Source organism: Mycteria americana, chromosome 3 (assembly GCF_035582795.1).
Source record: "Mycteria americana isolate JAX WOST 10 ecotype Jacksonville Zoo and Gardens chromosome 3, USCA_MyAme_1.0, whole genome shotgun sequence".
NCBI classification, from domain to species: domain Eukaryota; kingdom Metazoa; phylum Chordata; class Aves; order Ciconiiformes; family Ciconiidae; genus Mycteria; species Mycteria americana.
Window position 1 is genome coordinate 7,568,865 of NC_134367.1, and position 17,564 is coordinate 7,586,428.

At 45.8% G+C, this 17,564-nt stretch overlaps 1 protein-coding gene across 2 annotated transcripts in view; it reads right to left on the reverse strand.

Moving 5' to 3' along the window:
* PTCHD4 (patched domain containing 4) overlaps positions 1–9,420 on the reverse strand; it is an 89,321-nt gene extending 79,901 nt beyond the window's left edge. The window contains exon 1 of one of the 2 annotated variants that reach the window (XM_075497251.1): positions 8,995–9,420. In XM_075497251.1, coding sequence (XP_075353366.1) covers positions 8,995–9,420 — 426 coding nt within the window. Of the gene's footprint in view, positions 1–8,820 lie in introns of both variants that reach the window. The other variant, XM_075497250.1, reaches the window with a different exon arrangement.
* Positions 9,421–17,564: the final 8,144 nt, after the last annotated feature.

The window sequence follows — 17,564 nt, forward strand, 5'->3', positions numbered from 1 at the left end:
TTTTCTCCTTTATTTTCTAATCTACAGTATAATGTGAGAGCAAAATATTTTGGGAAGAATGTTGAATGAATACTTTGAAAGAACCATTTCAACATAAAAAAATAGAAGCATTTTGTTGGGGACACATCAAAATGAAACTATGGGAACCTGCCCTTCTCATTTCTTCCTCCAAGACAAAATTAAGGGCAAGGTAGACATTGTTTCACAGACACTTCTGATTTCAAGAGTACTGTAACTTCTGATAGAAAAACATTCAGCTGAAATTGTATGGGCCTGCCCTACATGCATGTTTTAGCACACGTAAAGGAGTGATTTAGCACAGAAGCAGCAAAACACTCCACGGCCACTTCTGAATCATAGCACCATTTACGAAGCTGTTGACACACGTGCAAAAATACACCATGTATGTGGTAAGAATAACACCTCCCCATCGGACTGACAGCACTTGTGTAACGCTGGCGGAAACAATTATGCAAGGTGTAAGAAAAGCAAGACCTTGTCTTACACAAGGGCAACTTTTCTGTCTTGCTTCAGTACATAACTTGGGCACAAGTTTTAGGCGTCTACTGAACCGGTCCTATAGGTGATGCTTATGTTCCCTATGTAATTTGCAAGAGGATGCAATTTAGGTGTTTGGGCTTCCCTGTGCAGATATTCAGTGACACCTCCCGAGTCTGCCACCAACTGCACAAGGAAATTAATTGTGGCTGAATGGCCCATTAGGATCTTGATCTTTAGTCTCAGATTGTGTACCCTAGGTAAGTGGGCTGCATTACACTTAAAGTCTCTGCAGTGTGGCATTGCCTTCAAAGGCGTGGGACAGGTAGGCAAGGCTGCCCTTTGCCTTCTCATATGCCCTCAGAGCCGACAAACAGAATCTGGGACTTGTGCAACTGGAATTTTTAAGAAGAATTATTCTGGGAGATGCCGAAACTTTTACCGTTGTAGGTATTGAGGAAACATTATACACCTATGGTGCCGACTGACTTTTTCCATCTTAGTTATAGATCATTATCAGACCAAAACCTTTCTGCAATATTAGCCAGGTAGCGACGTGCCGGTCTCACAACCTGCGATCCCCCCAGCGGGTCCCTGGCTGTGGCACCAGTTTGCTAGCAAGAGTGGACTGGGGGAGGGCAGGTTTGGTGCCAGAATGCAGAACCAGGGAGAAAGGCAGATCCGGCTCACTCTCGGCTGTGGGAGGGCTGTCCGACATCTCGCAGAGCCGCTGCTGGTCATGCAGAACTGGCACTGTGCAGGAATTACTCACCAGTGCGTGAGCGGGGTTAAGGGGAAAAAAAAGCTGCAGAAAAATCTCTTTGCCGTACCAGAGTTGCCCCCCAACAAATTATTCCCGGTCTGCCCTTGAGCCAGTTCCACAGTAATTCTTTTTAGCTGGAAACCCTCCCGCTGCCACCACTTCCTAGTCACACTTACTAGTGTCATCAAAGATCTCCAAGCACTTCACCCAAAGCTCCTGCTCCCAAATGGCCTAACCAGTGTAAAAGTGAAGCTAATTCACACCCAGTGAATCCAGGGCTAGGGCAATGGCATGTGCCACTGCATGTGATCGTCTCTGCAATGCTCAGGAGCTCTGTCACTGCTCTCTCCCTTTGTAGGATCCTTCACAGCCCCGCTACGAGGAACTTCCTTTACTATCTATTCTCCACATGAGCATCTTGCGCCTTGGTAGGTAGGGAAACAGAGAACAGGACTAATATAGTGAGCAACACAGGTATAAAAGACTTTATAGCTTGCCCTTTCTGCCTCCTGTTGTCTTCCCCTCCCTTTCCATCACACGCAGCACCTGCTTTCCTACGTTGTTGAAAACTTTGTTTCATCTGTAGTTAAAGCTGCTTTTCAGCTCAAGTCCCAGCCATGCACAGCATGTCTCACTCTTTGCACTAGGAGTGTGCAATGGATGCGGGGTCTGCATAAATTAAAAGCTTCCTGCAGAAATGCAAGATCATTATTTTAATAACTCAATTCACTCCTCTCGGAAAACCAGTCAGCAGGTTTTTTCGACATGACTTCTGTAATAATAACTGTGCAGAGCTCTGCATAGGGCTCTTTCATCTCTTAATGGCTGAAAAGGTTTAATACAGGTTTTGTTCTTAGTTTACTATTTTCAAAATGTCTAGCACAACCTTACTTACATCATTGTTTACCAACTAAGAAAGGGATGTATGTAATATGCATACACACATATACATAAAGGACATTAAATAATTTAAGAACTTTTTCCAACATATTTATTAATCTAATTTTCTCCTTACAAAGTTCCTCCCTCTTCTGCCACAAAACATATATTTAATCAGTTAATGTTGGTTTAAGGATCTCCTCTCCTCTCTGCTAAAGCATCTTTCTCTGGCTGGGAAGATGACACATCTTCTTTACCAAGGCTCATCAATTGTATTCTCATGCCTTGCTAGCATGGCAGTATCTGAATTTGTTTTAATTCTTTACAGATAGCTAGAATACCCATCCATTGTAAATTCAGAGGGAGAAGTTCAGAGCCCTCCAACAGCTCACACAGCCAGTACACTACGGGGCTTGAAAGACATTTTGGAAAGGCTTAGGGATGGCTGAGATTAGAAGATGTTATGTCAGCGTAGAAACACTGCCAAGAGTTAACCGAATATTTAGTAAAGGAATTTTGGTTTTTTTTTGTCCACAGAGGAGTAGCTATTGTAGGAAAATGGCAAAGTGCTACTGGACTTTCTACCTTTGGCAAGTGGTTGACATCCATCCCAGATCCACAGTGATGAGTGGTAGGTACTAACTGAAGGGGCTTGCAATTGCATCTTCCTTTTCTCTCTGCCCAAACAATCTTCCAATTGCTTCTTTATTATTATTCACATCATGGCAAGGTCTCCAGAAGGCCTGGCACTGCATAAAAGGCCACGTCTCCCAGCAAGTGCTGACAAAACTGAAGAGTGGAATAGCTGGGAGGGAAAGGCAAGAAGCAGCTGACCAAGGTCATCTGAGAGGTCAATGGAGAATATTTTCTTTGCAGTCTTTGACACGGCCACTGCTCTCAGCTGCTTGATGGGAAGGAATGAGCCCCACACCCAGTGAACCTGTTGTCTACAGCCCTGGTGGGGTGAAGGTGGAATTTAGCCCAGAGACTGATAAAGAAAGTTAAGTTCATAACTGAAGAACAACAATGCAAAAAGAGCACCCTAAACCCCATCCTTGCTTTCATAGGTTTCTGCTGTCTTTCTGCTGTTTGTTTATGTTGGGACAGCTTGTCCTGGTACAGGTTAACCTGGTTTCATGTCCCTGGTGCAGTCGGGGCTCATAGTCTGGCCTTCCTTTTAGGCAAGGGGGTTGTCTTAACACCTGGTCTAGCAGAGCTAAGAAAGAGACTGTTCCTAATGTACTAAGCAGAGGAAAGAGTGGAGAATTTTCCTAAAAATGCAAGGAAACACTTCGTTTCTTGCCCATGTGGGGCAGGCAGGCTGTCTGACCATGCCCTCAAGAGCTGATAGCTGCAGGGACATTTCCCAGTAAAGGCACAGCTAACCCACGGCAGACACCAGCTCTGCCAGCCCCTCCAGGTGAGTTGGGTGAGGAGCCCTTCCTAGTCCTGCCCAACAGTACAAAAACACAGTTAGAAGAACAAGACAGTCTTTTTTATTATTTTTTTTTTCCCAAAGAAGTTTTCCCAACCTGTGAGCCAGAAGAGGCTACTTGCCTTCAAACATTACCAGCTTGCTTTCATGCTACTAAGCAGCTACTCCGAGCTCAGCCTGCCCAATCCTGTCTTGATCCAAGAGGCTGAGATGAAAACTATCTGCAGCCTCCAGCCTTCCTCTTCTGGTCATGTTTTATTATTTTGCTTTGACTTAGCAACTTTTTCCAGCCATAGAGCACTTCACAGGATCCTGAGCCACAGGCTTGGATCGGGACAGGTGATATTGTAAATCGGTACAGAGCCACATTGCCTCCAAGGAAGCATCTGGTCCGTGGAGTCAGAGTAATCTTATACTTGAACCAACTTTACTGAAGGAATAAACAGTTTGTGGATATTATTGATACGCAGATGCATACTCTGATGTAGGTGGGCTCTGGTTTTATATCCTCTCTGTCCCATGGAGGTGGTCAGTGCCTCAGGGTCACGTAAGGAGGAATTAACTTTAGAGCAGTGGGAAAGACTCCACGAATGCAAGCGGAGCAAGGCTTATTTAGAAATACAGCAATCAGTGTGAGAAAAATTGAGAATCTGGCCAGTAGCAAATCTGCAATTACAGATTTCAGGATGCTAAGTGAATGCAAGTAACTTTTCTACTTAAGCAACAAAGGATTCAATATCCAGCTGATGTGCTTATCACGAATGTAGTAATACAGATGTCTGTTTTATTTGCTGCTGTTTAGCCTAGTGTTCATAAATGACTGATAATTAATTGAAGGCAGTATTAAAAAAAAATCTGCTTACAAAGGCTCCTTTTAACCAGCAGCTGTTATATTCGTTCTGATCTCAGAGAGATCAGTTCTAAATTTTTAAGTTTTCTCAGACAAACTAGCAAATAAACATGAAAAGAAACAGTAAAGGTGAAATACCTGAAAAAATGCTTTCATGCTTTTTTTTTCCTCCAGGTAAGGATTGTGTTCAGAAATCATTCTCATTCTTTGTAGTGATTTTTTTTTCTTTTTTCCTGATAAGGACAGCAAATTTGCTGGGATTATTGGCAAATCAGGGTCATAGACCAATCTCCTTCCTCACATCTGATAGTGCACAAGAAGTAATCCCCATATAATCAATAATTCTGTCTATACCAATAAATAAATGTGCCTCAGATCATACTCTGGCCCTGGGGCAGGGGCACAACATATCCAAGCAGATACACACTGTTATCCCCAGAATGGAGTAGATATACGAACCAGGAATGGACCCTTTCCCATGTTAACTCCCAAGCCATGCCCAGGCACTGTCCTGGAAGTCTTAATTGACAAAAATTATGCCAGAATTTGTTAAAACCTGCAATTTAACAGTTTGATGTCTGAGGGTCAGTGCTCAGTGTAGACTTGCCCAGTCTATGTGGTTAGGGCACAATTCAGTCCCCAAGCACAGGAACATTGGGTTTTTTTGTCCTGGGCTGGGGAAAGCATGAACAATCTTGCTCCAGGATGTATCTCAAAAGTCTTCATCAAGACTTCATACATCCAGCTTTATTTTCCTGCTCCGCCACGGTCTATCTTGCATGACCTTGGGCAAGTCACTCTTCTGGCTGGGCTGCAGACTGCAGCGTAGTGTAGCAATAACTGAACGGGCTAGAGAGTGTCCCCAAAGCAATAGGAGCAGGCATTTTTGTACAGCCCAGTTCACCTGGCCTTTCAGAAGAGTAAACTAGCCTACAATGACCCCTGTGTTGCCAGAGTGGATTTTAAACCCATCTCTCAGGCATTTGAAACCAGACTGCAGTCTGTGCTCTGGATGTAAGTGCTATCTCTCTGCTCCTCCTCTGGGAAGTGGAGAGACCAAGACTTCCCAACTTACATAGGGGCAGTGAAGATAGATGTGTTCAAGGCTATAAAATCTTCCAACACTACAGCAAGTAACAATTAAACAATCATTACGCTTCACAGCCAGATTTTCTTAGGAAAAGCCCAGCAGTTTCATCAGATTTTGCAGCCCAATAACAGCTGTTTCAAAACCAAAGCAGTCTGCTGAAACCTGCTCGTACGGCTCCCACAAAGTTCCCATGAAAGACCTGGCAAGAGCTCACCCACAGCCAGCCTTCAGCCAGCCCCACCTGAGAGAATTGAACCAATTTGGGCTCCAGCAGGAGACAAGAAGAGGGCCAAAGCAAGAGCTGCTCACAAGACTTGAGGGAAAGAAAAAGCTACAAGATGTTTTTGCAGCTCCCAGATGGAGCAGGAAAGCGGTTGGAACAACTCAATATTGTCATAGTGGTTCTCAAGCCAGTACAGGTTGACACTTGGCCCATGTCAGCTGCAGACTAAACACATCTGGGACACCTTCTCTGTTTGTAAGACCACTGTATTGTTCTTAGAAGAATTTTATTCAATCTGAAGCCATTATTAAAAGAACAAGACAGAGCAAAATCTACCAGTATTAACCAAGCAACGTGTCCTTTGAGAAAGTGAGGCAACCTAGAAGATCCTGGTGGGTCCTTATGGTGCAGGAAAGTTTAGCTGAAAAAGCTCCCAAGGACACAGACCAGTGAGTGTAATGAACACTGGTCCACACTGAATAAGGGCAGCCAGATTTGACCCTCTTGTTTGCATTCCCATGAGGTCTAGCTACAACCGCTCCTTCGTGTCACGACTTAACTAAAGAGAAATGAAAAACCTCATAGCTACAGCCACAGGGTTGTTACCTTTGCGGAACGTCCAGAGACTGATCTACCCTAGTGGGTGCAGCATCCGAGTTATTTCTGGTTAAACACATCTAGACACACCAAAACAAGCAACACAGGCCGGGGTTTCTACAGTCTTTGCTCAGAGGTGCAGAGAGGGGGAGGTCAGCCTGGGAGCCTAGATTAAATCAATATTTTGGCCATGGCTTAAAGGAGAACAAGAGATGTTTGCCCACAACTTCCTAATCCTGTAGCTTGGTAGATGGGACAACAGAGATGACAGAGAGGGGGCTCACCTGGTGAATTAATCTATGCAAAGAAGTAATTTGTTCCCAGCAGCTGGAGACAAAGACACCAGAGGAGGGGAGTCTCTGAGGACATGCCAAAGCTGAAGGCCAGTCCAGGTTCAGGGCTGACCGTGGTCCCACCACAGAGTCCTTACTGAACCAGAAGAAAAAGAAAAACTGTGGCAAAGTGTGTTTCTCTTTCTCAGTAACACCAGGGACTCTCCTTATCCACAGAAATGGGTTGTAATCGTTAGCTTTTCTCTAAAGTGCAGTTGCAGATTTTGGCGGCTTTACCTCCCTTCACTGAGAAGTGGGTAGAAAGCTGCCTGCTCTGCCCAGCTTTAAACCTAGACACTTAAGGGCATTATTTCTTCATCCAGAAGATGATACACAACAACTACTTGGGGGATTGGAGGTGCCAGGCTGGTATTTGGCAGTGCTTAGAGTCAGACATCTATGCTTTGGGAAAACCTTTCTCCATGTGAATTATCTATCTATCATTTATTCCAATAAATCTCTACTCCAGACCAGGTTATTTTTCCCTTTGCTTTTATCTTTAAAAAAGGAGGAGCTGTAGGCACTCTCCTAGTAAAAAACCACATCGCAAGTGACCCCATCCTAGTTTTGCCAAGCTCAGTTAAGGTTTCTCTACACAAGAAAATTAATTTGGATTGAGAAAGTAGAATGACTATTTCTGTATAAAGCTGGTTTATAATTATGTTAGTCCAGATTATCAGTGTTCTCCACTGAACTAGCTTAATCTTGACTTTAAAAATAAGCAAAATGGAAAGAAAGCACTTTAATACTGCAATAGCAGGATTATATTCACAGCAAACTAAAAGATAAAATTTGTTCAGGGATATTTAAACCAGAATAACTTGTGTTTCTGAGCACTCCTTGCACTCAGGACTTTTCAGCAGCAGCAAGGACACCTTTTCATTTCCACACACTCAAACAGCCACAACTCTGCACAAAGCAATTACTGTAACATCTAGAGCAACGGGACCAAATCCCAACTGTCCCACCTGGCCCTTTTACTGAAGAAAACCCAATAAAATCAATCTATTTCTCTGCTTTAGTTTTTGGGGCAGGGACTGGCTTTACTTTTTTTCCCAGTAAATGAACACTAAGAAACAAATGATAACTTCAGGATCTGGCCAGTACTTGCAAGAGGACTACCTCCCTGAGGATCTCTTTGAAAAAAGGGAGATGGGTAACCCCAAGGAGCCTCTCTGATTTACAGGAAGGACCATATCCTCTTTCCTGTGACCTGAGCCATGAGTAACTAGTGTGCTAGGGAGTTTGTTACACTCTATTGAATAAATCCTGCCTCTGGTGCAATGCCTGGGGGAGCATGCAGATACACTGTAATTCACAGAAACTTCTTTCAGCAGCCACCTGCAAACTTTGCACCGTATTTGCTCATAGCAGGTTAGTCCTGGTGGATTGGATTGCTCCAGATGAGAGGGAAAGCAGATGGGTGCTTGTGTGCCAGGGAAATATTCCTGAGATCATTTGTGCCGAATTGTTTATTCTTTTAATTGGAAGGACTGAAACTTCTTTCACCTTTTACCTTGTTTCGCCTTTGCTGGAAGCCTCTAGCTGATGGGATCCGTCCCAAAACTCCAGCCCATCCATCAGCAGCAGAGTTAATTATTTTCACACCGAGAGAAAAAATTCCACCTCCCTTCCCCTTCTTTGCATGCAGGTAAAGAAAAAGAAGGCAGGACACCTGAAATCGCTTCTGGTCCAAGCCTCCTGCTGCTCCTACGGCACTCGCAGAGGCAGGGAGATACAGGAGCTCAGCGTGCATTTGAGGAAAGCCTTTTCTGCCCATTTTAAAGATGAATTATCCCACCACAGCAGTGGGGCTGGACAAGGTGATAGTGAAACCCCAGCTCTCAGCTCCCCACCGACCTCCTGTCCCTTTTCCCCGATGTATTAACCTTTCAAGGCATTGCAAGGTCTCCCGGTCCCGAGGCTGTTCTCCACTCCCTGCTTCGCCCGGTGCGTTAGCGTACGGTCCCCCCACCCTCCCTCCTCGTACAGAACAATAGCAAGGCACCGGTTTCAGCTGCTTCCCGAGGAAAGCCCAGATCACACACATTTAGATAGATAGAGAGAGATATGATTATATTTCTCTTTGCTGTTTAGGACAAGAAATGAAGTGCTGCCTCTTTAATTGGCAAAAGCATGCAGTAAGAGCATACCTTTAATTTAGTGTTGGGATAGCTCACTTGCACCCTGGCTGTTGTCTTATTGGAGAGGGCAGCCTGCCTCAGATCCTCTAGCACTGAAATAATATCATCCAGCACGCATTTCTTATCCTGATTTCTCAACACACACAGATGGGAAAAAGTATAATTATAGCCTTTGTAGTTCACCTTCATTTCCAGCACGGCTCGGTGGATCTGCAGGATCACATCAGCCTGATGCAAAATATTGCCTCCGGGTTTGGAGAGGAGAATCACCCTGCCATACCTCCCCGGGGTGTGCAAGTCCGAATACAGCTGGCTTTTGGATTGATCGAGGGAGAAAAGGCTGCTGGCTAAGCTCCTCTCGATCTTGGCCAGGCTGTGGCTGGGGGCTACCAGGCTCTCCAGGTCAGTGTCAGGCTGGAAGCGGTTGAGCAGGCTGAAGCCGAAGATGATGGTCAGGACTGCGGGCACAGTGAGGAAAAACACCGGATGCCTGCTCACGAATAAGCCCAGCTTGTAGAAAAACGACTGGAGCCCTCTGTGTATCACCTGCCGCAGCATCCTCCACCAGATCCAGCCTGCAGATGCTCCTGGCCGTCTTAGAAAGCACATGTGACATGTGTAGCTCCTTACCCCTTCCTGTCAGTTTCCCTTTCTCTCTCCCTCTCTCTCTACTACTCCTTTAAAAGACTGCAGCAAGTTGCAGCAAGACAGCCAAATATTGATCAATGGGGGGGTGTGTGTGCGTCTGTGTGTGTGTGTGTGTGTGTGTCGGGGGTGGAAGGGACCGGGCAGAGAAGGGAGGAGGGGGGGTCGCTGCTTTCTTTTTTTCCCCTTTCTCTTTTTTTTTCCCCTCTCTCCTCCCTCCCCCCCCCCAGCCAACTAGCATCGTCCCCCCCCGCCCCCCCCGCCCGGGTGCCCCCCTTTCGCCGGCGAGGCTCAGGCGTTGCACCGGGAGCGCTGCCGGCTCTGCAGTGCCCGCTCCGCGCCCGCCGCCGCTCCGCGCAGCCCCGCGGCGGGCACCGCTTCTCCGGGGCGGTGCAGCGAGCGCCGGCAGCGGGTTCCCCCCCCAGCCCCCCCGCTGCAAAGCACAGCTGCTGGCTTTTCTCCCTCCACCCCCTATACACACGCACACACACACACACGCGCGGGGAATTTGCCGGGGCGGGAGGATGATGATGCATTTTAACGTCCCCCGACCCCTCCGTGCCCCTCCCTCGGCCCCCCCCCCCCCCCCCGCCACCGGGCCGCAGCCGCGGGGCTGCCCCGGCCGCCCCTGCTCCCCGCCGGCTGCCGGAGGAGGGAGAGCTTTGCCCGGAGACTTTGCGAAGCGCTTTCCCACAGCAGCAGCAGCAGCGGCAGCCGCCGCGCTCCCCTCGCCGTCCCCCGGTCCCACGGCTGCTGCATCCCGCCCCCCCCCCGCCGCACCCAGCCCTGCCCCAGCCGCGCTGTGGCCCGTGGGTGTGTGGGGACACACACGCACCACTCCAGGCAAAGCTCCCAGCCCAAATTGCCACCTCTCCCCTTTCTCCAGCCCGAGGTCGCCCTGGCGGAGCTGCCCCCTGCCCCTAAGAGGGGGGGAGTTGACTCCGGGAGGGGCTTGGGGCAAGGGGAGGAAGGGGGAGTGAGCTGCTCCCTTCTGCTGCCCGACAGCCTGACACGTCTGGCCCGGCCAGCAGCTTCCTGAGCAGTGACCCAAGAGAGGTAGGACGGGGCTCCTGACACCCTCCAGCTGAAAAAGAGGTTTTCCAAGCAAAGGCACCAGCAGACCATTACATAAGAGGAGAAAAATTCTGCAGCTCCCCGGACCAAAGGAGAGCAGCAGAGAAATGCATGCATTTGCAGCGGGAGAGCTGCCCACCAACTCTCCAGGCAGCAAGGTCTGCTCCTCCAGGAGCTTCAGCCAGGACTGCTTGGGACAGCAGATCCAGCCCTAGCAGACCTGACAGCTCCTTGCAGGCAAGGCAGGAGAAAAGGCAAGCTTGCTTTGCAGGAGCTTTATACTTAACTCATAAGTCTAAATCGCAGAAATGTAATTAAAAAACAAAACCCCCAAAATGCAGGTCTCTGTTCGGTGTCTCCCCCTCCACCAAATTCCTGCTTTATTTTTAGCTAGTTTTGTCAAGCCAAAATTGATTTATTTTGGGACGGGACCGAGGAGGTTATGCAAAGCCTGAGGGAGCAAGGTTCTTCCATAATAAACCCTTAGTGAAACAGAAGGAGGGAGAGTGGAAACTGGGGAGCTCGAGACTGTCAGTTAGCAGACTGCCAGATCCAGGACTAGGCAAACAGCAGGCTATGCTCAGCTTGAAGTTATTATCAGTGTTGGAGAAAAACAGCATATTCAGCAATCCCTTTCATGCTGACACCTCCCCTCACACGCTTCTGTGTGGATGAACAGGACATACAAAGAAGGAGCCCATCTTTGAGGGCTTTGGAGGGCTTGTGTTAGGTTGCAGTGATTCAGATCGGGAGCCTGAGGTCCTGCAGAAGTGTGGACATGTGAAATTCTTCCAAGGGATGCAACAGAGAGGCTGGGAGCATTGGACTGGAAACCTACCTGACTGAAATCAGTGGCTAAGGTTTACAGCTGCCTTGGTAAAACTGGCTTAATTTTTAGATATTTGAATGGGTGCTGCGAGCACGTCACGCCTTTCAAATTCAGGCTGTTTTTATTTAGTGGCCTAGATACTGCTGATCTGGAGGCGCTTGCGGATGTACACTGGAGTTTTTAAAGGCAACAAGAAGGAGAGGTCGAAGGTAGGAAATTCTGTAGAAAAGACCCTATCAGCCTCCTATTTGCTCATCTTAAAGCATTGCCCATGATGGAAATCTGCCTCAACAACCCCAGGAAATGCTAAGCTCCATTGGTACAAATTACAGCTCTTTGTCTATTTTATGATGCACTTATGCCGATGGTTGAGTGCTCCCAGTGAATAAAGTCTAAATGCAAAGGCTTTATTGAGCCTTTGTACTTACACACATAAGTGAGACCTTGAGTGGGAAGTCAGAACCTGATTCCTCATTTCTACACGTGCAGGTTTATAATAGCCTTTGACAGAGTGTGTTACCGTACCTAAGCTATGGGTGCTGCTGGCAGAGACACCTCAGCACTGTGGGCTTCAGCACCAGCTGCAGAAGCTCTGCCTGGAGCCTTTGGGTCCTTGGTGCTCATTGCTTCTGTGGCAGATATGGTGTTGGTACCTGGTCTGGCGGGGAGAAAGCTGCAATCGCTTCTTTTGGTTGCTGTGGCCTTGCCCAGTAAGCCCTCCACAGAGCTGATCATTGCTCAGGAGGTTGGCCAGGTCTTCCTGTTGACCACAGGAAGAGTTCAGGAACACGGTACAAGCAGTCCGGACCACCCTAGGAGGAGCAGGTCCCTCTAGTGCCTAAATAAGATACGGCAAAGGATGGTTTTTTCTGCAGCTTCTCCTGGTATTGGACAACTTCTGTCTGCCAGGATGCTGCAGCGGAGCATTCAGACACGACATTGCTGAAGCACAGACCATGCAAAGAGAGGGCGAAGAAATATGTGCAATGAAAGGTATGACTGAGCACACGCTGCTTCCTTCCTGAGCAGGAAAATAAAGCAATATTGCCAAAGGGCACTGGCAGTTGGTCTTGCCTGTCCATTGGAGTACACAAAGTATACAAAAGTATAACAAAGCGTGATCCAGCATTAGTGCCCCCACAGGTAACGTCGATGATGAAGTGACCAATGCATTACGTTGGTCATCCTAAATGGCAAAATCCATGGAAGAGCTAAAAAGTCAGTTCAAAGTATGTCTCAGAAACAAGCAGGGCATCAGCACCTTTTCTGAGAACAGTGTTGGGATATGCTGATATTTATATCCTCCCTGGTGTCATCCAATGAATCGTCTTTAAAGGGGAATAACCAATATGTCAGGGATGTTAGCTGGGGGAACTGAATGATGGTTCACAGAATCTGGAGCCCAGAGAAATAACAAACCACAGAGAGATTCAAAACACTCAGAAATATTTGAAACAAGATTCAGCTTGGAAAAAACGCAACTGTATCTGGCGAAAATAACTGGAGGTGCCTACTCCTAGAAAGGAGACAACTTTGGGAACAAATGATTGCGTGAAAAAAAATGGATTACAGTGCAGAGCGAGACAGACATGATTTTGGAAAAACATTACATAGCAGAAAGTCAAAGCAGTACAAATTTACTTGCAGAGATATCCTAAAACAGGGAAGGAACAGTCCCTCTGTGTAACCCTGATGTGGCTGCACTGGGGGACTGTGTTCAGCTTGGAGGGTTACTGAGACACAGTAAACCTATTGACAGTTTAAATAAGAATTATCGGTGGGCTCAAGGGGTTGGCAGAGGTGCACTGATTAGGTATTGAAGAAGGTAGAGTCAGATGCCCAAGAGCCAGATTGCTATATGTTGATTCACAAGCAAGTAAAGCTACAAACAGTCCTATTGACATAGTGATTTTAAGTTGTTATGGTTTAATAGCTGGGTGGATATAGTAAAAATTAATGGTACAAAAAGACATTAAATAGTGAAAAAACAGAGGAATAATTTAGAATAGCCACAGAGGCTGTGTATATAAGAGTAAATAAAACAGACTTCAGACCGACTAGCAGTTCATGTTCATACACTTATATGATTTTCTACCTCAAACTGCGAAAGAAAAACTCCAGTGTGATAGTGAATTTAGTTTTAGAAATGTGGACTTTAAGAGAAAATCACTTCTTAGCAATTCTCAGCTAAGTTCTGAACTTCCTCGAGCTGCAGGGCCAGCACTGCACAGGAGCCGGGCAGGAGGGCAGGGGTGGGAAGGGGGAGACAGAGGGGGTCTGTGCATAGTACTGGGGGGTGGGGGCACTGGAGAAAGGATGTAAGAGCCGGGGTGATCCTTCAGGGGAAAAAAACCCAAACTGTGGTTACTATGGTTGAATTTGCTGTTTCGTTTTTGTGCTATGTGGTGGTTTTGAAAATAGTTGAGAAAACCCTGCCAGCTGCAGAAATGGAGGGTATGAAACACTGAGGTGCCTCGTGCCTTTTAGGGAGGATGTCAGGCCCCGTAGGACCAGAAACCTGCACCCATTGGCTTTGGAGATTTTAAACAGAAACACCTGAGGTTGATGAAAAGCATGGACAGTCAGGCTGTTGGTAAAGACGCAGGAGGCTGTAGTGGCAATAACAAAAGGAGAAGATGCCTAAGAGCCTTTGAAACCCTTGTATGGGAGGAAGCAAGTATCAGATCCTTTATGTATTGATATCTTTGCAAATGTTCAGCTTTATTATTAAAAGTTTTATTCCCCCAATTGGTGTTATTTCCTTAAGTAGCTACAGGGCAGTTGGTGAAGCTGCTAAAATACTGCTCACATAAGTAAAGATTTTCAAGCCAGGGTTTTCAAAGGGTTAATATTTGTTGAATAAAATTGGTCAACGGTTTCACATATGAAAAACAGATTTTGAAAAATATTGGGCATAAACCCACTGTTTTATTCTACATTTAGCGGATTGTTTTGTCTCTCCTACAACAAACAAGTTCTTTTAGTTTTGAAAAGCAAAAACTGTCAATTCAAAAATCAAGCTTTGGGAACAGATTTAAAATATATTTTTTTTCTCATTAATTCTGCAAACCTTTTTAAATTTCAGTTTTTCAGCAAAAGTTGGAAGCTTTCTTGGAAATTTATTAGAAAGAAATAAACAGGTTTTGCTCCTGTTTAGGGTTTGGGGTTTTTTTGGTTGCAAAAATACACTTGCCATTTTCTAAGCAACTATAGCTAATTCACACTGTTACCTGATAAAAGCCTCTGGTGTTAGCAAGGAGCTGTGAGATCTGTGACAAGTAAGAGCATCATAAAATGCATAATGCTAATGTATTATATTTCTTGAGAGGACTGAAAAATTAAAACGCTGAAAGAAGACAGCTTGCAAAGATAGCTGGGAGCAGCAGGCAGTTAAGTAATATGTTTTGTGTGGGTGGGGAGGTTAAGTTGTGGTTTTGTTTTCTTTTGTGAGAGAGAAAATATTGATTCAGCTGGAGAAAATGGAAATGACTGAGGAAGCTACCTCAGATGAGTGAAAAAATCAAATACGCTCCCACATGTGTTTCTCCTTATCACTTCTGCAAAAATTAAAACCCATCTTTTCAGCTCTTGTTACTGTGCTTCCTACTATCATAAAAGGCTAACAATGAATATTCATTTCTTCCATTACCATATGTCTTTATTTTCATGGCCCTGCCTATTTGGAAAAGTACTTTGAAAACAAAGGTGTCTGCTTGCGCTGGTTTTGGCTGGGATAGAGTTAGTTTTCTTCATAGTAGCTAGTATGGGGCTATGTTTTGGATTTGTGCTGGAAACAGTGTTGATAACTCAGGGATGTTTTTGTCACTGCTGAGCAGTGCGTACACACAGTCAAGGCCTTTTCTGCTCCTCACCCCACCCCACCAGCGAGTAGGCTGGGGGGGCACAAGGAATTGGGACGGGACATGGCTGGGACAGCTGACCCCAGCTGCCCAAAGGGCTATTCCATACCATATGGCGTCACGCTCAGCATATAAAGCTGGGGAAGAAGAAGGAAGGGGGGGACATTCAGAGTGATGGCATTTGTCTTCCCACATAACCATTACACGTGCTGGAGCCCTGCTTTCCTGGAGATGGCTGAACACCTGCCTGCCCATGGGAAGGAGTGAATGAATTCCTTGTTTTGCTTTGCTTGCATGCGCGGCTTTTGCTTTCCCTATTAAACTGTCTTTATCTCAACCCACGAGTGTTCTCACTTTTACTCTTCCGATTCTCTCCCCCATCCCACCGGGGGGGAGTGAGCGAGCGGCTGGGTGGGGCTTAGCTGCTGGCTGGGGTTAAACCATGACAATGCTACAATGCATCTCTAGATGGAGATTTGTGGAACTGTAAATTATACCTGCTACCTGCATCCTCCGTAAGGGCTTTATACAGAGACCATATCTATCCTGTGGGTTTTCAAGCTGACTGGGGAAGCTACTGCAATGTATTTTTAATGCTACAGATCCAAAGGAAGCTAGAAAAGACAGTCCTAAGCACAGGAATTCCAGTAAGAAAATAGATGGTATTAATCCTTGGTCTGACAACATCTTGGATACTTGCCTTGCATTATTTCACCTCCTCATTGAGAATGGAGGGTTCTGTTGTTATTTAGCCCAAATCAGAGGGTGGTGCCATATGGCAGTGTTATTTTCTGTTTACAAGGGTGGGTTCAGAAGGGAAAGGCAATGCTATAGGTGTTGTAGAAAAGACCACCTTCATAAAACATCCTCCTAAGAGGCTTCCTTCTTCTCCTTTATTGCAGGCTAGCTCTGCTAATTTTGTCAGCCTTAGTCTGCCTTTTCGGAGATGGCCTGAGATGGCCTTTGCTGTGAGTCCTGTGAGGACAGGGCTGAATGCAGTAAGAGAGCTGCTACAGAAACTAATGGGAAGGAGCAAAATGCAGTCAACTTCAGGACATTATTTCTTTAGACTGACATGAAATCAAGAGATATGCAATAAATCTCACCTAGTGGTGGTGTTGTCTGTATAATGACATGAAAGGCATAGTGGTTTCAACAAGAGGTAAAAAAGAGCATGAAAACTAATTAATTTATTACCTAGGGAAAGAATCTCAAGATAAAGTACTTCATTATTCCTAAAAGCTGCATTGCCTTAAGATGTTTATAATAGGGAACCAGAAAACATGCTTCATGAAGAGCAAACCTACACAGTCATGAGTCCACGTAAAATGTCTCAGTCCAGCCCATTTCTTTCTGTCTTTTAAAGTGTAATGCAGAATTAAAGAAATAACACCAAAAATACCCAAACAAAAAAACCCCAAAAAACAAAAAAAACCCCAAACTAAAACCAGTGGGACAGTGGCTGCAGGAGTGTGAAGCATTTGAATATTGCCTGGAGGGGATCTGGTCCTGTTCCTCCCTCTGCCACAAAGTTCCTATGAGATGCTACTCAAATGGCTTAGATCCAGCAGGGCTGTAAGTCTCCTGTCAACTTGGGATCACCAGGTCTATTTTGGCGAACCACTGAATGTTCCCAGCCACAGTTGTGATGGGTGTTGAGCTGTGGATATGACTATCCTAGTAAACTAAGCAGTGCCAGGGCCCATTTTATAGCCCTGGGGCCAGCTGGCACAGCCTGGCTGTGTCTATAGTATTGAAGCATCTCAGTCTCTGGAATAGGGTAGCTGCATCCAAACCGACAGCTCAGAACGGTCCCTGGCTGGTGCTGGATCCTGACTCACACTCAGGAATGCATTGGGAAAGTGCTGGTTGTTTTGGGCCAAAATAATTCCAGGCACTATTCTAAAAATTGAAGAATATAGATGATTGCATTCCAGCACTTGGGAATGTTCCCTGGCACCGTTCGATCTACTGACAGAGGTAATTATAGGATGGGATTTGCCTAATCAAATATAGATGCCTACATCTGAGCCAGTTGTCTGGGTCTACCCCAGGCAATGTATAGTCAATGAAGAGAAACACTTGGGCATAATTTCTCTCATCATATGAGATCTACTTATCATTAAGTGGATGTCTAATAACAGTCACATGGATTGCACCATAAAAGCTGTATTAGATAACACTGACTATAAGAGGAGCCCAGAAAGATTAGGTCACTACATTACGAACAACGTAGGCAAATATAGACAACACAGTAATTATACTCCAAATGTAGGTATTGTAGACAGTGCTAGAAGCAAATCTGGGCAAAAATCTGTAGCAGAACAAAGATTCAGTCTTAAATT